Here is a 20632-nt window from a genome sequence, read left to right on the forward strand (position 1 = left end):
CCTGCAGCCTCTATCCTGTCCTTCTTCGCAGCCACCTCCCAAAATGGCTTCCCCCTTTCATCTGTGTCTGTTTCCTTCCACAATGGCAGGGAGCATGCATGGTCTGTTCTGTTCACTGCAGCAGCCGCAGGGCCCAGAAAAACCCAGGCACACCGTAGGTGCTCAGTGTCTTCTGACTTGAACAAACTGACAGCTTTGGCCCAGCCCAAATGGGACTGTGAAGAGACACTGAACAAGAACACCCAACAGTGGGGGGGAAGTCAGGGGTGAGACCTGAGGAGAGTTCAGGCCTACAGGAGGTGATGCACCCTCGTTCTCCCCCCACACCCCCAAATCCCTCCCTCACTGGGCCAGATCCAGGCTTTGGTGGGTGCAGTGCCAGCCATGAGGGGAGGGCTTAGGTTGGAGAACAGCAAAGAAGGCAAACCAAGCACACAGCTCCAGCACTAGGTCAAGTTCTTTACTTCCCAGAAGTGATGGCTAAAGGGAGGGAGGAGAGGGTGAGAAGAGGAAGACAGAAAGAGCCAGAGAGAGGGAGGAGCTGGGAAGACAGGGACAGTAAACCACTGTTCTATGAAGTCTCAGGAGGCAAGTGCTCAAGGTAAAAAAGAGTCCTGGAGAATCGTCCGCAGCTGCGGCAGCTGCGGGAAGCATCTCGGTTTCCTTCTGTATATAAGTCCTTGGGGGAAAAAGGCTGCCGCGCTGCCGCTGCATTAAATAGTTATGTACATCGCAGAGTCCCAGGCCGTGGGCAGGCAGGGAGGGGGGTCATTTCACCAGGGGCCGAGTTTTATCATCGTCGCCGCACTGGTGGGCTTTGTACTTTTTCACCTCTGCCATGTACTTGGCCCATGCATCACCTTTACTTGTTAATACCTGTTGGGGGGAGGGGAGGGACACACGGGGGTTGGGAAGGAGATGCCAAGGAGGCCAGGAACCAGGGTCAGGACTGTCCTGAGACAGCTGACCCACCCACAGTGTCACCCCAAAGGTCTTGGGTGTGAGGTAAAGATATGGAGAATCAAGTTATCTGGGAACTTTGTTGAAAGCCCTCCTCCCCCACCCAGTACACTCATCCAAGGGCTAGATACTGCGGAGGGAGGGACAGGGCACCTGGGCCAGGAACTGAGGCTGGAAGGAAAAGGCGACGTGGGCGGCCCCCCACACCCAGCCTGCTCACCTCATCCTCCGTCTTCTGCTTCTTGGCTACTATTCCCGTCTTGAGGGCTAGTTTGTTCCCGCCTCTGCGCTTGCCCACCTGGGTGAAGGGACAGAAGACTGCAACGGTTACAGGAGCCGGGGCCCGCCCTTGGCGGCGCTGAGGCCCACTACACCTTCCTAGCCCGGCCCGGTGGCCCGTCCCGACGCCGCGCCCAGCTCCACCAGCCGGCCGACCTGCGCAGCAATCAGAGAGGAGCACACGCGACTCAGCGCCTGCCCTGGGCCCATGATGCCCAGGCAGTCCTGGGCCCCCGGGCTGCCCTCCCAGGGAGAGAAAAGAATTCCCACATCGGTGGGGATGAGCGCTGTCCTCACCCTCCCCTAGTAGGAACCACACAGGCAGCAACAGCTCCCTTTATTGAGCACTTACTGTATGCTAAGCCCTGTGCCAAGTGCTTTGGATATACTATCTCCTTCCACTTTCACAGTCACCTTACAATGAAGGTTACCATCCCCATTGTAAAGATGAGGAAACATCTCTGAAAAGGAGAAGCCTGTACCCTGGATCATGCCGACAGCAAACAGTGGAGCTGGATTCAGGGACAGGTGTGTCTAGGCCACAGAGCAGCATTCTTAACCACCAAGCGACACTGTTCCCCTACACGTAACCGGGCCTGGCCTCTTTGAGGGTGCTCCTGCAAATGGCCCCTTGATGAACAAATGAAACAGGCAGTGACAACTACTGCTATTCTCACTCACAGAGGGGCACTCGGCCTCCACCCAGTTCTCACACCAGCCCAGGTCCTGCCACTTCCCCCTCCTCAAACATAAGTCTTACTCTGAACTTTCATCCTGGTCCTCTGTTTTCTCCCATAGACTTGAGGGTTTCTTGTGCCCCAGGGGCTGCAACAGGCTTTACAGACATCCCATCCCTATCCCTCAGCCAGGCATTAAGTGACCTGCGCTGCTGGGACTATTCTCACACTCATTTTTGACGGATGAAGAAACTTGACCCCCAGTTCGCTACTCTCACACCACACTTTTTTCTCCACACCACAGGAACTTGCTCTCAACACCAGAGACAAAGCAAGCTCAGAGTTGACAATCAATATAGGTACCATTTCTTTGGCTTAGAGTTTCTCAATCGCATATACTAGTGACATTTTGAACTGGATCATTTTTCTTGGGGAGGGGGAGGAGACGCTTGTTCTGCGCATTGTAGGATGTTGAGCACCATTCCTGCCCTCTACTCATAAATGTCAATAGCACTCCCTCCCCCAGTTCTGACAACCAAAATGTCTCCAGACTTTGTCAAATGTGGGGATGATGTGAGGGGAATCGTCCCCAGTTGAGAACCACTGGTTTAGCCCTTCCTATAAGAAAGGCTCAGTGCTAATCACATCAGAAGATGCGATGATGCCCATTTTTGCAAGCAGGGAAAATGAGGTTAGGCCAGATCAGACGCCCCAGGAAAGCAGAGATGCCTGTCATAATCAACACAGCATACCCATCACCTAGCACACTGCCCAGCACAAGGTAAGGTGCTCAATAAATGGACACTGGACGAATGAGACTCAAGTAAGTCAAGCAAATCTCCTAGGGTCACACAGTAAGCAGTCTGAGTCTCTCATCCACACAGCTCAGACTCCAGACTTGACTATGCCCCCCATCCCCATAGTGGGAGATGGTCCCAGTATCCAAATTTCGGGATTCCACTCAAACAGGAATCCTGGTATCCTGGTTTCCCCATCCTCGGAGCGCTGTTTCCAATGGAATTCCCCCCAGCTCCCAGTTCTTGCGGGCATACTGTGGGGGTCCCCACCTCCGCCCCCAGACCTCTCTCGTCGAGAATCCAGTTTCCGAATCCTCAGCGGGTGACCCGGACGGCTCCCTCATCGGGGTCGGAGGGTGGACCTGGATCCCGATCCCCTTTCTCGAGCCCGATTCCCCCTGCCAAGGAAGGCCCTGGCGCCCGCCCCCACCCCCGCGGCTCCTTACGAAGCTGAGCGTGGGGCCCGGGCCGCCCTTCCTCTTCGGATCCCCGGGACCCGCGGCGGCGGCGGTGGCCGGCTGGTCGGGTCGCTGCGGACCCGGGGGCGGCTCCTCCTGCCGCTGCCGCTGCTCCTCCTCCATCTTCCGCTTGAACAGCTCCAGGAAGCTGCCGTCGTTGGCGAACAAGTTCACGCCGCCCGACACCGGGCTCGAACCCGCGCCCGACACTTCATCATCCCCGCTCTCGGGCGACGTCCCGGGCCCAGACTCAGCCCATCGGCTCCCGCCGCCGCCGCCGCCCGCGGGGCCCGGCGCCTCCCGGCCCGGAGGTTCCGCCCGTCTCCCTCGGGCAGCCATTTTGTCGCCAGGTACCTCGCAAAGGATTCCGGGAAGGCCGCTCCGGGCCCGCGCTTGGCGCCAGACTTGCCTCGTCCCGGGCAATGCATGCCGGGAAGACCGGTCTGGCCCTCAGGCATCCGCAGTGGAGGCGGGGCATGAGGGGCGGGGTGAATGAGGAGTAAGGTTTGACGCTGCGCGCCGGCGGGCAGACGCCCCGCCCCGCGGATCGTTATAGCCCTGCTAGACTCCCGCAGACGTTACGCAGAGATGGTCTCTTCCGGAATGAGACTATTGTCTGCGCCTGGGGCTGTAGCTGGCTCTCGGAGTGAGGTTCCCGCTTGGGACTTGGGGGCGTATTAGCTTTTCGGGGCTAGAATCCCCTTCTGGCACCAGGGATAATCTCAGTGAGGGGTGGGACCTCGCCTGAGGCTGTGTGTTCAGCTGACACCTCGGAAGCTGGGTCCCTAACTAGGGCTAACTAGAGGGCATATCTAGCCTGGGCCCCCAGAATAGAAATGGGGGTGTCTCTGGATTGGGTACCTGTCTCTGGGGTGGAGCTTTTATTTGGGAATAGAGACACAGCTGACTCCAAGGAGCTGGGGTCCCCATTTGAAAGTCAGGGTATTATTTTATGTGCTAGAGTACTCAAATGAAACCGCGGATATTTCTAGGCTGGAGCCTCTATCTAAGAGTGTCCGCTAAGGGCCTGGGACCCAGCCTGTATTCCTGCCCAGGGCAGAGTTTCAAACAGAGAATTGGCTGAACTGGAGTTTCCCCTCGGACAGAGAGCAAACTGGAAGGAGGTTTTCGGGAACAGGGTCCCTTCTACGACAAGGAGCGCAGTTGCAAGTGTTGTCCCTGCCCTCTCCTGTCCTGCATGGGGGCTCAGGGCTCACTGGACAAGGATCTGCGGACCTCGCCCACAACTGGAGTCGTCCTCCCTCTAACCCACTAGCATCCCCGGGACCGTCTCCAGCCAACTAATCGGTTCGTTTATGATTGGTTTGCGTCAGGAGCCCTGTGGCTCCCAGCCAATTGAATAACAGAAGAGACGGACCTGAGGCGGTGTTGGGACCCAGGTTGGAGAATAGGGGGGGAATGATCGACATGAAGTTGAGCCTATGGAGTCAGGTCAGGGTGGACCTCGGATCTAACTTCTTGAAAAAGGTATGCAACGGGTGTTTGGCCGGTTGCTAAGGAGAGGTTGGCGGCTGCCGGGACCTGAGAGTGATTGGTAAAAGTAAGAGAAGATGTAGCCAATGAAAGGAGCGCTGCAAGAGTTAGGGGCCAATCAGTAAAGGGGAGTAACCTGGGATGTACCAATATGTTAATTAGGCAGGGGGAGTCTTTGAAGAAAATATAGACAAGAGGCTGACAAGCCGAACCTTGGAAGGGGAAGACGTTGGAGATATAGCTTCTATTAGCTCCTAAAAGTTAGGCCATGAGAAAATTAATTCAATCTTCTAGCCTTGATGGGGTTGTGATAGGAAATTTCCCCTGTAGGTGCTTTGCATGGTGCGCTCCGCTTGATCACGTGAGCCGGTTCCAAGATGGCGGCGGGGGTGGCCGGGTGGGGGGTTGAGGCAGAGGAGTTCGAGGATGCCCCTGATGTGGAGCCGCTGGAGCCCACGCTTAGCAACATCATCGAGCAGCGCAGCCTTAAGTGGATCTTCGTCGGGGGCAAGGGTGGTGTTGGAAAGACCACCTGCAGGTACGGAGGCTGCGGTGGTGGCCGGGAAAACGGGTGGGATGTACCACAGGGCGAAGGGGAGGCCAAGGACCGCGTCTTCCACCACCAGCCGGGCAGGAGGGCTGGGCCGGGGCCTTCCGGGTTGTACTCTTCGGAAGTTATCTGGAGCAAATGGAAGCTACCTCCTGAATGCAGGCCTGGCACCCTCTGCGTTGGACCATCCCTGTTCAAGGGCTGAACCACATTGGATCCAGCGCACGGGAGCCGGGAGAGCGTTTAGATGTCCCAATCAGCTAGACTGTACCAGAGTGAGCCCAGGGTAGGGGGAGGGGCACCGGGGCAAACTATCCTAGTCTGGTGAACCTTGCCATTCTATGCCCACGTGGGGTTGGGGGTGGGGGTGGAAGGCGGGAGAGAGGGCACATGATCAGACTACCCATTCAGCTGGGAAGAGGGGGAGGGGTCCCCAGGGCAAATTACCCTGGACAAGTGGACTGAACTATCGAATTTAGCAGGAGGTGCAAAGGATCCCTTAGCTTAGCGTTGAGGGAGGGGACACAGGGTCAAGTTGGCTGGATAGCTGGACCATGTTACTTTGTGCCAGCAAGGAAGCAGGCATCAGGCGGGACGGACACATTCAGCTGAACCTTACCACTATATAGCCAGCTGGAGGGCTCAGTAGGTGAGGTCGGAGAGGGTCCCTCTGCAGGGATTGAGGCTTGATCCCACAGTCATCCGTACTCTTCTCTCAAGGCCCTTGCTGATCCAGGTCCCCTGCTCCTGGGACCCTTCTTCTCCCCATGCAGACCTAAGGAGCAGAGCCTAACCCTTCACTTCCCACCTTTTGGCCTTTCCCTTGCCCAGCTGCAGCTTAGCAGTCCAGCTATCCAAGGGGCGGGAGAGTGTTCTGATCATCTCCACTGACCCAGCCCACAATATCTCCGATGCATTTGACCAGAAGTTCTCCAAGGTGCCTACCAAGGTCAAAGGCTATGACAACCTCTTCGCCATGGTGAGTGCAGCAGGGCTCAGCCCCGCCCCCCCCGCCCCAACTCTGGCAAAGGCACCTTCAGGCCTTTCCTGTGAACACCCACCATCAGCTACCATGTCTTGCCCATTCTCCATCCTCTGTCTCTCCACTTTCACTCCTTCCTCAACATACCCACAGGGCAACGAGTGAGGAACGTTTGTGGAGCAGAAAGGAGGCCAGAGTGACTGGAGCTTAGTGAGCAAGGGAAGGGGGGCAGACATCAATCAGGACCACATGGTGTAGGACCTCGCAGCCCACTGAGATCAGTTTAGCTTTGTTTCCAAGTTAATGGGAAGCTGTTTGTTTTAAGCAGAGTAATGTCATGACCAAATTCGTTTTCCAGAAAGTTCCCTGTAGCTCTCATGCAGAAATTGGATTGTAAGTCAAGGATGGAAACAAGGAGACTGGGGCAGTGACCAGGCTAGGAATGGTGGCAGCCCAAAATTGGGAGGAGGGGAGAGGAGTGGTCAAATTTGGGATGTATTTTGGAATTAAAGCAAGTTAACTGCTTGGTTGTAATGGGTGAGGGAAAGAAATGAATTAAGTATAAGTACATGTCTTAGTTGGCTCCCTGGGCAGCTGAGGTGGGGAAGACTGGGAGAGGAGCAGGTTTAGAAGGCCAAAAGTCAGGAATTTTATTTGGCCACAGTGAGACCAAGGTGCCCACTGGTCATCCAAGTGGAGACATCAGGACAGCAGCTTAGTTATGTGAACCTAGAGCTCAGAGAAGGTTGGTGTTGATTTGAGAGTCATTGTCTCAAGGGTGGTATTTAAAGCTGTGTGAGTGGAGGAGCATGTGAAAGAATAGAGAGGCCCAGAAACAACCCCGGGGCACATCAGTATTTAGGGTCCAGCAGAGGAGGAGGAAGAACCATTGAAAGAGGCCAAGAAGGAGCCACAGGTGAGGTGGGAGGAAACCCAGAGAGTGTGGGCTCCTAAGCTCCAGGAGGACAAAGGGACTCAGGCAGAAAGGTTGTCAGCTCTAGCAGGCACGTCAGTTTTAAGCAGATCACCCTGGGAATGGGGGCAGAAGCCTGCCTGGAATGGGAGAGCTGAGGTGGACACAGTGATCACCATGATGGGAGCAGGGAAATGAGCATGGCCATCCCTGGAGGGGGAAGGGAATGAGGGCTTTTCTGAGGAAGGAGATGCTAGAGCATGTTTGTTTGCTGCTGCACATGCTTCAGGGAATTCCCTGGCGGTCCAGTGGTTAGGACCCTGGGCTCTCACTGCCAAGGGCCCAGGTTCAATCCCTGGTCAGGGAACTTAAGATCCCACAAGCTGCGCGGTGCAGCCGAAAAAAAAAAAAAAGCTTCAACTGGGATGGACAAGTGATGTTGCAGGAAGGAGTAAGGATGCCGGCTGAGGACTGGCCTCAGGCAGGCGTGAGCTCGCTCCAGCGCACAGACCCAGGACTTGGGCTCTGCCAGGACCAGGGGCTTAGAAGGAATGTGGGGGGACTGGGGCGTTTCCTGGGGGGAAATGAGGGTGTAGGCAGCCAGTGGCTTCGCTTTCTCACTGAGGCACAGGCGAGGCACAGGCCTCAGCAGAGGGTGAGGGGCACGCGGCCCAGAAGGGGTTTGAGGAGGGAGAAGATGTGGCATTAACATTCCCATGGGTGGATTTTCTGGCTCGTCGAGTGCCTGTTGGAGATTTGTGATCAGGAATGGGGAGCAAGGTTGAGTTCTTCGTCTGGGGTGTTCCCCTGATGTTCACCTCGGTGTAGCCATGCCAGCGAGCTACGAATAACCACGGTGGGGCTTTTGCCAACCACAGAGGGAGACGGGAGTGTTTGCAGAGGCATCTTGTGGAGACTGGGCTGAATAAGAGTGCCGCCCAAAAGGGACACTGATGGTGAACAAGCAGGCAGAGGTGCGGGGATGAGGTGGCCCAGGAAGGTCTAGAATAACAGGAAGTGAGAAGGCTGGGGTCAGAGAGTGGCCTGGTGACTAGGAACAACCCATCAAGGGTGTGACTGTGGGGGGGTGATGTGTGGACAAGCTCCCTGCAGGGAAATGACCTCTGAGGCCAGGGAGTGGAAGGCTTCGCCACAGGAAACATGAAGTCAAGTAGAAGAGGTGACACAGGCGGGAGAGAGAGAGGCAATGAGTGCAGGACGGGCCAGGGACCCCAGGCTTGGTCATCCCCTTCATGGAATCTGCATCCATGTTGAGGACCTACTCTGTGCCAGACACTTCCAGGCACTGGGGACACAGCAGTGAACAAGACAGAAAAACCCCTGCCCTCGTGGGGCTGGCATTCTGGTTAGGGAGACAGGCGATAAACATGCTAAGTAAACCATGTGAGGAGAGGCCAGATGTTAAGAAGAAAGGAAGGCAGGGCAGAGGGGGCTAGGGCTGCACTGTTAGATTGGGCGGTCAGGGAAGACTCATATTAGAGGAATGATCTGGAAGAGGTCACAGGCCCGGGTGGGGGAACAGCCCATGAGAAGGCCCTGCAATGCACTCTGGCTTCCCTCTGGGACACTGAGCACAGTTGGCGATTTTCCATCTGCTTGTGAAAGACTTTAACAATCTGTGCCACCACCCGAGACCCTAAGCGCCTAAGGGAAGGGCCATGGCACCTCAGGGGTCTGCCCAGCTGTGACCTGATGAAGGGCTGTGCTCAGGGCGCCCCACAGCCTCCCTTGGGCTCCGTGCCCAGGTGGGAAGGCTCCAGCAACAGCAGCCTGAGTCTTGACCCTCTCGGCCCCCAGGAGATTGACCCCAGCCTGGGTGTGGCGGAGCTGCCGGACGAGTTCTTTGAGGAGGACAACATGCTGAGCATGGGCAAGAAGATGATGCAGGAAGCCATGAGCGCCTTCCCAGGCATCGACGAGGCCATGAGCTATGCAGAGGTCATGAGGTCAGGCCCGGCGGGGACTCTGGGTGCCCGGCGCTGCCTGGGGCTAGGGTGGAAGAGGGGGCGAAGTGGGCCTGATCCTCATCTCCCTGCAGGCTGGTGAAGGGCATGAACTTCTCCGTGGTGGTGTTCGACACAGCACCCACAGGCCACACGCTAAGACTGCTCAACTTCCCCACCATCGTCGAGCGGGGACTAGGCCGCCTCATGCAGATCAAGAACCAGATCAGCCCCTTCATCTCACAGGCAGGCAGAGCCCCAGGGCATCCAGGAGTCCCCTGAGTCAGAGTGGGCCCCCGGAACCCCAGATGTGCAGTAGCAAAGGCATTTCCCACATACGCTCTCAGTCAGCGCTTCCCAATGGGTGGGGTGGATCTTCACTGCGGGGGGACTGTCCCCCCTACTCCGCAGCACTCAGTGTCCCTGCCTCCACCCGCTGAGTGTCCCAGACAGAGCTTGAAAGCACATATCCCAGAGCCAGGTGGCCCGGGTTCAAATGCTTTGCACTCTGGTGTGCCACAGCTGTGTGACCTCAAGTCACTTCCCCTCTCTGGGCCTTATCTGTCAAATGGAGAGCATGCGAATCCCCCCATGGGTTATTATTAGCACGACATGACAACCCTGATGCCTTCACACTTTTGCACACCACTGCCACCTCCTTGGTTGTATGTGGTCCCCCGGTGGGGACCTGTGCCTCAGTCACATTTGTGGGGCACTTACTGTGTGCCAGACACTGTTCCAAGCACGTGACATGTCATATAGCACAACAGCTCTACACATGGGGAAACTGAGGCTCTGGGAGGTCAAGCTAACCTGGCCACAGTCCCGCAGAAATGGCAGAGCTAGGGTTGGACCCCTGCGATCTGCTCAAGAGCCCACACCTTTAACCACTGGGGGGTGTCAGGAGTCGTCCCCCGGGTGTCTAGTGAGCCCAACCCAGGGAGTATAATGCACCCCTGGTAAACCATGAGCCCTCTCACATCGTCCCCACAGATGTGCAACATGCTGGGCCTCGGGGACATGAACGCAGACCAGCTGGCCTCCAAGCTGGAGGAGACGCTGCCTGTCATCCGCTCTGTCAGCGAGCAGTTCAAGGACCCTGTGAGTTGCGGTCCAGGCGGGCGGCGAGAAGCTCGGGGCAAAGAGACAGGGCTGAAATCTGCCCCTCCCTGCCCTCTCTTGGATCCTGCAGGAGCAAACCACCTTCATCTGTGTGTGCATTGCTGAGTTCCTGTCCCTGTATGAAACGGAGCGGCTGATCCAGGAGCTGGCCAAGTGCAAGATCGACACGCACAACATCATTGTCAACCAACTCGTCTTCCCTGATCCCGAGAAGCCCTGCAAGATGTGTGAGGCCCGCCACAAGATCCAGGCCAAGTACCTGGACCAGGTGCGCACACCCACCCTCCCACCCAGCCCTCATACCTCTGACCCTGGAAGCTGGGGTCTGGCCCAGCCCAGCCAAGGCACTGCTGACCTTTTACTGTATTCTCTGACCTTTTGCTCCAGCCCACCTTCTGTTCCTCGCCCCAACCCCCTGCCCTTCACCCACTGCTTCAGACCTTCTGATTCTGGCCTTCATAGACTGGCTGGATACCTCTCACCCTGGGGAGTGGGAGGTCCAGCCCAGTGGTCTCTGACCTCACTGGCGCCACTCCCACCTATGTCCCTGTGAAGCCCTTGCTCATATTCTCTCCCTGACTCTGGGAGACCCCTAGCCCGACCCTTTACGTTGATCACATTCTGTCCCTGCCCTGTGGCCCCCTGACTGCTGCCTTCTGCCCTCTGCCCCTGCCGCAGATGGAGGACCTATATGAAGATTTCCACATTGTGAAGCTGCCACTGCTGCCCCATGAGGTTCGGGGGGCGGACAAGGTCAACACCTTCTCTGCTCTTCTCCTGGAGCCCTACAAGCCCCCCAGTGCCCAGTAGCACCACCACCAGCCCCAGCTGCTGCCATTTTACTCACCCGCCACCCGCCGGGGCAGAGTTTGCACAAAGTTCCTCCATAATACAGGGGAACCACTTGGGGGAAGGGAGGCGGGGAGGGGGTCTTTTCCCCCTGGTGGGGCTGGGGGAGCTGTAGCTGCCCCCGCACCTCTCCCCGCCTCTCCTCCCTCAATAAAATGATCTTAAACTACTGTGGATGTTGACATGGGGGGTTGGGGCCTAGTACCTCCATGTACAGTTGCAAAGGTTGTACACTGCACAAAGATATCACATCCAGAGAGGCATAGATGTATGTTTAGGTCTGTCACAACAGAGACCGAATAGAGATGTGTGTTTATTGTGGTAATTTTGGAAGGAGGGTTCTTCTGTAGAGGGGTGCCTTTTTCTAGCTCTATATGGGTAAGGGTGTCCTCTGGGGCTGTAAAGCCTGGAGTAGAAGAAAGGGGCATCTGCCCACTTCCTTCAAGGCTCAGAGCGTGGGAACTGGGAGGCCCCTTGGCCAGCCCCAGGCTGGTGGGGAGCGGATTAGGTTGGCAGCGGGCCCAGCACTGCCTGCTGTTTGGTTTGGGAATTAGTGGGCACCCTGGGCAGAGGCTGGGCCTGCCAGACTGCGGATTAACAGTCTCCACCCCCACCCCCCAATTCCTGTTACATGGAATGGCATCAGTCCCTCCCAGCACAGGGCTGCAACAGGGGGGCTGATTAAGGGGCAGGATGACAAAGGACTCAGGCTGGACGGGCCCTGAAGTCCTGTCCTGCCCCCAGAGCAGTCTCACTGAGTGGCCTGCCGCCTGTTTCCTGCAGTTTGAGCTTCAGTCCCCGTATTCCTAAAATGGAGACAGAAGTGTGGCCATTCATAGGGCCATGGAACAAATTCACCTGACCCTGGAAGGGTTAGCAAACCAGCCTGAAAGGCATAAAGCAGCCCCCCTTCTCTCCTTCACTCCTCCCTCTGCCACTGCCTGGACAGTCGCTGTCATCCCCAAGACCCAGGACTGGCATGACCTTGGGCGTTCGCAAGTTCCAAGCTGGAGCTGGATGGGGGTGGAGGGAGAAAGGGGGTGACTGAGGACACGCATGAGTCAGGAAATGGTGTTCACAGTGCACACCCAGGGTGTGTATGAGGGGAATGCAACCACAAGCCTAGACGTGTCCCCCCAATTCAGTCAGGTGTACACAAGCCCATGTGGGCACGTCCACATTGAGGAGGTGCTTGTAAACGAACATGGCAGGGCAGCCCATGGCAGGACCCCAGGCTCCGAACCAAACTGCCTGGGTTCAGATCCCAGCTGTGCCATGAACAGGCTGTGCGTCCTCTGAGCCTCAGCTTCTCTACCTTGATAGCGGGAATAACGAGCACAAACTTCACATTTCCTGCTTGTGAGGACGCAATGAAATGAAATAGGTAACGCCTTTACAGTGGCCCCAGGCATGTACCTGCCAAGGACTATTTGTTACTATTCACTGTAACAATTAGTAAGCATGTGAACTAGCCTGGGCAACCCGCCTCTGCCCCAGCAGGGGTCCAGCAGTCAGAAGTGTGTGGGGACAGTGAGCTGGGGGAGGGGAGATGAGCACGGGGGTCGATGGGGGCTGTGGAGGGGAGGGCTGGCTGCAGTATGTGAGGATACATCCAAGGGAATAGGGGCCTCTGGTCAGGTATGGAGCCCATCAACCTGAAGCCTGTCCGCTCCCCAGTTCCCGTAGCTAGCAGCATCACCCTTCATCCTCTTTTATGTGCTGTCCAGCAGCTGGATGGCAGAGACACGGGTCTGAGGACAGCCAGTCCGGGCTGGTTCCTAAATACCGCGGGCTGGGCAGACACCTACCAGGTTAGGAACACAGCGTCCTGGCTGGCCGGACCTTCGGGGGCAGGGTCGAGCGGAGCCATGTGCACTCCTGGTGCTGGGGTGGACTTGAGAGGCTCAGGGGCACCCCAGGGCGCCCCTCTTGGAGCCGGAACCCTGAGCATCTGCCTCTCCCACACTGGGCTATGCATTCAAAGGTGAGGATGGAGGGCTGTTTGTGCCAGGCTAGAATGCCCCCTTTGTAGGTGTGTCTGTGAAGGAAGAACACCTGTCCTGTATCCATGCCAAATGTGGGGACAAGGTTTTGTGTCCCTAAGCTTGTGTGTTCATGACAATGTCCAAAGTGTCTGAGACCCAGGGTGTGTGTGTGCCTGCCCGTCACCGCCCGCAGTGAGGGGGTGTTGGGGAGGGTGTGTCTTACGTATTGATGTACAAATAAATGCAGGTGAGTTTCATAAGGGGTTATGGCCTGACTCCATCTGGATGTGACCCTCTGGGTCTGTGGGACTGTTGGGAGGGGTCGATGTTGTGTGAGTGTGTCTTTGCTACATTGGCATATCGAAGGGGCTCCCTAGGACCCGGCTCTGACCCCAGGACTGTGTGCTGCTGTGCTGAGGGCAGGTGCTCCTGCATCTGGCGTGTGGCCATGGTGCGTTTTTGTGCAGGGGAGATCAGGAATAAATGTCTGCTACCTCCCTCTGTGTGATGGCTCACGTGTGAAGGCATTCAGGAGTCGGGCTGGGGTCTGCACTTGGCTGGTTGTGTGACCTTGCGTGTGTCTTTATTACATAGTATGATCATGAAGGAATTCAGGGTGCCTGGGTTCCTGCCCCTGTGTTCCTGGGTGGCTGTTTGGAGCACTATGTGGGTGCCTGAGAGCTGAGAGCCTGGTGGGTTAGGGTCCATCTGCTTTATATCTGCGTATGGGGGTGGGGGGGCTAAGTGTTGTCTCTTTGGTGACTCTGGAAGTCTTTGTGACAGTGTGTACTGCTTTCTGGGTCACCGTGGTCGTGGGAGGCTATGTTGAGGAAAGCTGTATTTGTGTCTGGGTCTATGGTGTGTGTTTCTAGGCGCATCTTTGTGTGTGATTACAGGTGAGTGTGGAGCGACCCAGACTCACTGAGCAGTGTGTGTATATGTCTGGGTCTGGTAAAGACAGGGTTCCTGCCCCCTCCCCCAGGTCTAGGTCCAAGATTTCTTGGATCTGCCAGTGACTAACTGGGAGACGGGACAGGGAGGAGCTAAGAAGGACAAGGTGAATTCCCCACCCCCTGCCCCAGGTAATAAACTGATGAGACTTCAAAGTTCTGAGGCTGCAACTGAGGGGGGAGGGCCAGGGAGGGGCCACCCATGCCCACTCCCCAGCCCCCTCCCTCACAGAATCTGGCTTCAGCCCCACCCAACCCTGAAGCCCATCCTTTCCCCGTCCCTGAGTGTCCCTGAACCAGCCACCAGGTGAGAAGGACCCAGGCCTGGGGGAATAGGGAAACTTGAGGACGAGTCGGTCTGCAGGCAAGAATCCATCTGAGTCCTCAGGGTAGGATGTGTGTGGAGGGCTCAGAAGGCTAGAGGGGAATGGACAGAGGAAAGGTCTAGGTGGATCCAGAAGAGGGAGGGGGCAGAGCCAGGTCGACTAAGTGGGAGGGGGATAGGCTGGGTCAGCTGTGCAGGAGAAAGAGCCAGCCTGAGGCCGAGGGGCTATGGGAGAGGACCTGGGGCCTGGAAGCTTGGGGACCCGGCTTTGGAGGGCCTCAAAAGGAAGTGCCGGGGAGAGAATGGGCCGAGACTGGGTTAGGGGAGTAGGGGGAGGGAAAGCAGAAGTGGGACTTGAGGGAGGGAAGTCAGTTGGAGCCCCGGGAACATAGAAACTGAGGCGCTAGGGACTCGGGGAGCAGGGGGTGGCTGTAGATGGCGTCCAGGTAAGGGGTATGGGATCAGAGAGGGCAGCTCGGGTTAACTCGGTGGACCAAGGGCCTTGGGGGTGGGGGATGAACGGAGAGGGCCTGGGGAGGTCGGCGCAGGACGCTGGGACCTGGAGTCCAGGGAAGGGAGTGGCCTGCCAGAGGGGCCTTGGGGAGGAGGGCTGGGGGCTAGGGCAGGACTGAGCAGGTGGGAGGAGACGGGAAGCTGAGCCAGAGCCGGTACCGAGGAGGTGGCCGGGCGTGGAAAGTGACGCGGAGCTGAGTCGTCCCCGCACCTTTCCACCCTCGCCCGCAGCCTTCCAGCCCGGCCCGGCCCCCCATTCCTCGGCCCCCAATCCCGGGTCCGGTCCAGCCCCCTCTCCTTGGGCTCGACCGGCCCGGGCGCCGCGATGACCGTCACGTACACAGCTCGCGTGGCGAACGCGCGCTTCGGCGGCTTCTCGAAGCTGCTGCTGTTGTGGCGCGGGAGCATCTACAAACTTCTGTGGCGCGAGCTGCTGTGTTTCCTTGGGCTCTACATGGCGCTGAGTGCCGCCTATCGGTGAGGCGGCCCCGGGAGATGGGGGAGGGCCGGCCGGAGTGGGGGCGTCTGGGGAGGGGCTCCGGGCCGGCCCTGGAGGAGGTGCGGGAAGAGAGACCTGCAACTGAGGACCGGGGCTCGCCCGTGATCCCGCGCCCCCTCCCTCGCAGCTTCGTGCTGACCGAAGAGCAGAAGCGCTACTTTGAGAAGCTCGTTCTTTACTGCGACCAGTACGCCAGTCTCATCCCGGTCTCTTTTGTCCTCGGTGCGTTCGCGCTCCTGAGTTCCCCATTCCCTTCATCCTGAGAAACCCATTGCCATTCATGCCTTTTGGAGACTCCCATTCCTGCCTTTCTGAGACGCCCCCCCGTCAAAGCCACCCCCCACAAATCCCCATTTCTGCGTCCTTTAGGCCAAGTATGGCCCCAATTCCTGAGACCTTGTATGTCACCTGGTCAGAGGGTCCCCTGAGGTGCCCCCAATGAGAACTCCGTGTCATGCATAGGCTTATCCCTGGTCAACTCAGGGACTCCCATCTGTGTCTGCATGGGATTACTAGTGCCTCCCCTCACATGTACTGAGCCCCAGGGACCCCCCTCCAAGGACCCCACATGACTCCATCCTCTCAAGTCCAGCCTGAGGGGCATCTCTCTGACAAGTCCCAGCCCCCTGTCCTCAGTGACTTCACTTGACCTCAGCCTTCCTCCCACCATTCTGGGCCCACAAGGATGGGGTGACCAGCCTGCCCCAGGTTCCCTGACTTAGACACCGTGCCCAACCCCTTCACACATCCCTGGCTCCGGGGCTCCCTGTGGCTTTGGTGACAACCTGCCTGTGGGCCCTCTGTCTCCACCTCTATACCGAGATCCCAATCTCCCATCCCAGGTGACATCCAAGTAGCCAGGGTGATCCAGCCTGCAACAACCTCTCTGACCTCAGGGCTGAATCTCCAGGTTCCCAGCTCAGGTGGCCCCACATGGTCTGGGTATCCAGCCTACCGCATGTTCCTGATGAAGACCCTATGTCACTCCTCTTCCCATGACCTGGGACCCCAAACGCCTGGCGCTAGTGTCCCAACTGAGTCTCCCATTCCCGGCTCTCCCGCAGGCTTCTACGTAACGCTGGTGGTGCACCGCTGGTGGAACCAGTACCTATGCATGCCCCTGCCCGACGCGCTCATGTGCGTGGTGGTCGGCACAGTGCACGGGCGCGACGAGCGCGGCCGCCTCTACCGACGCACTCTCATGCGCTATGCAGGGCTCTCTGCTGTGCTTATCCTGCGCTCTGTCAGCATCGCTGTCTTCAAGCGCTTCCCCACCATAGACCATGTGGTGGAAGCAGGTGAGGCTCCGGCCAAAAGGAACGCGGGGGGGCGGGGGGGCGCAAAGACTCAGGGTGGGGCAAATAACCCCCGACCTCGCCCCTCCAGGGTTTATGACCCGCGAGGAGCGCAAGAAGTTCGAGAACCTGAACTCATCCTACAACAAGTACTGGGTGCCTTGCGTCTGGTTCTCCAACCTGGCGGCGCAGGCTCGGCGCGAGGGCCGCATCCGCGACAACGGCGCCCTTAAGCTGCTGCTGGAGGTGGGCTCTCTAGGTGGTCACTCATATAAAATGCCAGGGAAATTGTACCCCACGCACCCTGAGGTTATGTGCCTGCCACGAGCCTCCCACAAGGCGGATTCCAACCACCCTTATCTAGCAGCCCCCAGGTGTACACTTATCTCTATGGGGTGGCTCCTAGGTGCATAGTGCCCCTAGGTGTACACTCACCACTAAATACTCTCCCTGAAGTCCCTAGAAGCACACGCCCGCCTCCCACCAGGTGACCACTCACCTCCATCCCAGGTACACCCCCCCCCACTTAATCCCCATGTGTGAGCTCACTATTCAGGCCCCCTCATGACCTGTATCTGCCTCCAGGAGCTGACTGTGTTTCGGGGCAAGTGTGGGATGCTCTTTCACTACGACTGGATTAGCGTACCCCTTGTCTACACCCAGGTAACCCCGCCGTGCCTCTTTATATCCCGCGTCAGAGGCCCTGGAGCGTTGGTCTCAAGGAGAAACTGAGGGCCAACTAAGACCCCATCACAGTGACTCGCGATCCTAGCTCTGGTCTCTCCATGACCCCCCAAGGCCCAGAGAACCCTGAATTGGCACCCCGTCCTGCCCCTCCCCCAGGTGGTGACCATCGCTGTGTACAGCTACTTCCTGGCCTGCCTCATCGGTCGCCAGTTTCTGGACCCGGCGCAGGGCTACAAAGACCACGACCTGGACCTGTGCGTGCCCATCTTCACCCTGCTGCAGTTCTTCTTCTACGCGGGCTGGCTCAAGGTGGGTGGGGCCCCCAGGCCAGGACTCCAGGGGTGGAGCGGGCAGGGGTTTTCAGTTCTCCGCCTACCTCTCCTCTTCCCCACTCAGGTAGCTGAGCAGCTCATCAACCCCTTCGGAGAGGACGACGATGACTTTGAGACCAACTTTCTGATCGACCGCAACTTCCAAGTGAGACTCTCTCAGTTAAGACCATCCCTGGGCTCCCAAAGCGGCCCTGGCCCCACCCCTGCTAAGACTCGCTCAGACATCGCCCCTGATCCATCCTTCTCTCTTTGGTCACCACACTCCTACCCATCCACAGGGGTCCACCCTGCGGTGCCGGCGCTTTTCCATGCCCCACTCTTCCCCGCGTATCCTCGCCCGCAGGTGTCAATGCTGGCCGTGGACGAGATGTACGACGACCTGGCCATGCTGGAGAAAGACCTGTACTGGGACGCAGCTGAGGCTCGCGCTCCCTACACCGCGGCCACCGCCTTCCTGTTGCAGCAGCCCTCCTTCCAGGGCTCCACCTTCGACATCACGTGAGCCAGTGGGGATGGGCGGGGCCTCTTGGGGGCGGGGCTCATGACTGCGGGGTGTATCTGATTGAAGGGGCTGTGGGTGACCAGGTCGGGGCTAAAGGCTACACCCTGGAGATTCGGGGCTAAGCTAAAGTCATGAGGACTAGGACGGGGCAGGGGTCAGGGATCCGGGTCAAGGTCTGGGACCCGGCCACTAAGTGGGGGCAGAGCTAAGGGCTACAGTCTATGAGGACTGGACGGGCCAGAAGAGATATAAAAGGACAGGCGGCAGGGCCCCAACTTAGCCTTCTGAGGCCTAAGTTTGAGCATAGCCAGAGCCAGAGGATAAGGCCAGGCTCTCGGGTGAGAAGCCAAGGTCTTTTGGGATAAGTGGGACAATGGGGTGGAAAAGCAGCGTTCCTCGGTCCCAACTCTGTTGATGAAGAAGGGAGAGCCCGCAGCGCTGACCCCATTGTCTCTTCCGCAGGCTGGCCAAGGAGGACATGCAGTTCCAGCGGCAGGACGGCGTGGACGCGCCGCTGAGCGATGCATACGGCGACTTCCTGCAGCGCCTCCTGCCGGTGGGCGCGGGCATGGCCGCTGGAGGCCTGCTGGGCCGGCGCCTGTCTTTACTGCGCCGCAAGAACAGCTGCGTGTCGGAGGAAGCCACAGCCGCCAGCTGCGCATGCGCGGGCGCCCCTGATGGCGCGGCCCCAGAGTGCAGTTGCGGTGACCCGCTGCTAGACTTAGGCCTGCCGGAGCCGGAGTCTGAGTCCCACGCTGGCCACGAGCCGCCAGCCCCCGGGCCACCCGCCGAGCCCTTCACCGTTGTGCCAATGCCCGGGCCCCGGGGGCCGGCTCCACCCTGGCTGCCCAGCCCCATTGGCGAGGAGGAGGAGAGTCTAACATGAGACCCTTGGACCCTGGATCCCCAAGGACAGGGAAAACGCCCCAACACCGCCCGCAAGCAGTGGTTTGGGCTTTATAAGCTGCCTGTGGACTCTGCCTGCCCGCTTCTTACCTGCCTGCGTCCCGCCTTTACGTTTGGCACAGAGGCTTGGAGCGCCTCCTGTGGGCCAGGCACTGCACTGAGGGCAGGGTATTCTTCCAGCATCTTTGAACTGCCGGCCCTTACCATTAGCTCTACTTCCTACCCGCCACTGCGTGAGAGTTTTTATCAGTGTGCCCTGCCTTTCTTCTTTCCTCAAAATGGACATATGAGTGCCCATCTCAATGAGCTGTGAGGGTGAAATGAAACGTGGCTTTAAAGTGTTTAGTACATAATAGGTGCTCAATAAACTTTTAGTGTTTTTTTTTTTTTTTTTTAACTCAACTCCTGCCAGGCATTATGCTAAGTAAGCTTTAAGGAATCCTCCAGATTATTTGATGATGCCCTGCCCACTTCTTCCCAAATTCTCTCTGAAATGGCCCCATTAGTGCCCAGGGCTTTACTCATTCATCAATGTAGGACCCACGGTCCAAGGACCATAGCTTTCTCCTGCCAGCGTTTTTCTTTTTCTTTTCTTCTTTCTTTTTTTTTCTTTTGGCCGCGCGGCTTGCGGGATCCTAGCTCCCCAACCAGGGATCGAACCCGGGCCCAAGGCAGTGAAAGCGCGGAGTCCTAACCACGAGACCTCCAGGGAATTCCCCTGCCAGCCTTGATTTATGCTTCTGCAAGTGACCCCTCTGCCTCAAGCCCCTGCACTCTCAGATACCCCTTCAGTGCTCTAGGTCTTACATCAATCGTATGTAGATGACTCCTGAATTTAGAAGTCCAGCCAGGATCCCTCCCCTAACTCTAGACCCAGAGAGCCAACTTCCTGCTTGACATCTGCATGTGGGGATCTCACAGGCACCTCGAACATAACATGCCCCCAAACCAGCTCCCTATCGGCTCCCCACCTGTCCCAACCTCTGTCAGCTTTGTCCTTCCAGATGATGAGGACAAAACCTGGGAGTCACCTTCAACTCCTCTCTTTCTTTCATCCCCTCTCCTTATCAACCCAGTAGCAAATCCCATCAGCTTAGTCTTCAAACTGTATCCAGAATCCAACCATTTCCCATTCCTCCAGGGTCCACACCCTGGCCAGAGCCCTCACTATCACCCAACCACCCACCTGGACTAGTGACCTGGTCTCTCAGCTCTGGCCCTAACACCCCCGCAGTCTGTTCCTCCCACAGGAGCCAAAGGGAACCTGGGAAAACTTGAATCAGGTCATGTCGCTCCTTTGCTTAGAATGCTCTGTGGCTCCCACTTCACTTAGAATGAAAGTTAAAGTACTCCACACACCCCACAAGGCCCTGGACAGTCTCCCTGGTCTTGACTCCCTCCACTCTTCCCCTCATTCACTCCACTCCAGCCACACTGGCCTCCTCACTGTTCCTCTAACCCACCGAGCAAGGTCTCGTCCCAGGGCCTTTACACGTGCTATTCCCTCTGCCTGGATCACTCTTCCCCAGATACCTACATGGTCCTTCCCTCACCTCCTGCAGGTCTCTGCTTAAATTATGTCACTTCCTTGGT

The 20632-nt window shown here is 57.7% G+C and overlaps 3 protein-coding genes across 4 annotated transcripts; 2 read left to right on the top strand and 1 right to left on the bottom strand.

Annotated features, from left to right (window-relative positions):
* Window positions 1–439: 439 nt before the first annotated feature.
* Window positions 440–3592, bottom strand: TRIR (telomerase RNA component interacting RNase). Of its 2 annotated transcripts, XM_061188717.1 has the most exons (3): window positions 3160–3586; window positions 1181–1258; window positions 440–876 (listed from the first exon to the last, which is right to left on the bottom strand). In XM_061188717.1, the coding sequence occupies exons 1-3, from the start codon at window positions 3508–3510 to the stop codon at window positions 769–771; spliced, it is 537 nt and encodes a 178-aa protein (XP_061044700.1). In that variant the 5' UTR covers window positions 3511–3586; the 3' UTR covers window positions 440–768. The 2 variants fall into 2 exon arrangements, with proteins under 2 accessions (XP_061044700.1, XP_061044701.1); XM_061188718.1 differs by lacking the exon at window positions 440–876 and having other exon boundaries at window positions 1182–1258; window positions 3183–3592.
* A 1429-nt stretch (window positions 3593–5021) lies between these two features.
* Window positions 5022–11215, top strand: GET3 (guided entry of tail-anchored proteins factor 3, ATPase). The gene is made up of 7 exons (XM_061188720.1): window positions 5022–5203; window positions 6047–6194; window positions 8929–9077; window positions 9170–9320; window positions 10068–10175; window positions 10267–10464; window positions 10875–11215. Exons 1-7 carry the CDS (start codon window positions 5043–5045, stop codon window positions 11004–11006), a joined length of 1047 nt encoding a protein of 348 aa, XP_061044703.1. The 5' UTR covers window positions 5022–5042; the 3' UTR covers window positions 11007–11215.
* A 3928-nt stretch (window positions 11216–15143) lies between these two features.
* BEST2 (bestrophin 2) lies at window positions 15144–19019 on the top strand. Its single transcript, XM_061188721.1, is given in 10 exon segments — window positions 15144–15295; window positions 15445–15539; window positions 16382–16615; window positions 16704–16858; window positions 17198–17275; window positions 17456–17608; window positions 17696–17875; window positions 17878–17943; window positions 17945–18129; window positions 18596–19019. Coding segments are annotated over 10 exon segments (1722 nt in total).
* The last annotated feature ends 1613 nt before the right edge of the window (window positions 19020–20632 follow it).

The sequence above is a fragment of the Eubalaena glacialis genome, chromosome 4, assembly GCF_028564815.1.
Source record: "Eubalaena glacialis isolate mEubGla1 chromosome 4, mEubGla1.1.hap2.+ XY, whole genome shotgun sequence".
Taxonomy (NCBI): domain Eukaryota; kingdom Metazoa; phylum Chordata; class Mammalia; order Artiodactyla; family Balaenidae; genus Eubalaena; species Eubalaena glacialis.

Bases quoted from the DNA above. Each gene is read 5' to 3' on its own strand.
- GET3 (XM_061188720.1), top strand. From the start codon at position 5,043: ATGGCGGCGGGGGTGGCCGGGTGGGGGGTTGAGGCAGAGGAGTTCGAG. The intron at 6,195-8,928 runs GTGAGTGCAGCA...CTCGGCCCCCAG, and splicing joins ATGACAACCTCTTCGCCATG to GAGATTGACCCCAGCCTGGG. The intron at 10,176-10,266 runs GTGAGTTGCGGT...TGGATCCTGCAG, and splicing joins GCGAGCAGTTCAAGGACCCT to GAGCAAACCACCTTCATCTG.
- TRIR (XM_061188717.1), bottom strand. From the start codon at position 3,510: ATGGCTGCCCGAGGGAGACGGGCGGAACCTCCGGGCCGGGAGGCGCCG. The intron at 1,259-3,159 runs GTAAGGAGCCGC...CCCTTCACCCAG, and splicing joins CGGGCCCCACGCTCAGCTTC to GTGGGCAAGCGCAGAGGCGG. The intron at 877-1,180 runs GTGAGCAGGCTG...TCCCCCCAACAG, and splicing joins AGCAGAAGACGGAGGATGAG to GTATTAACAAGTAAAGGTGA.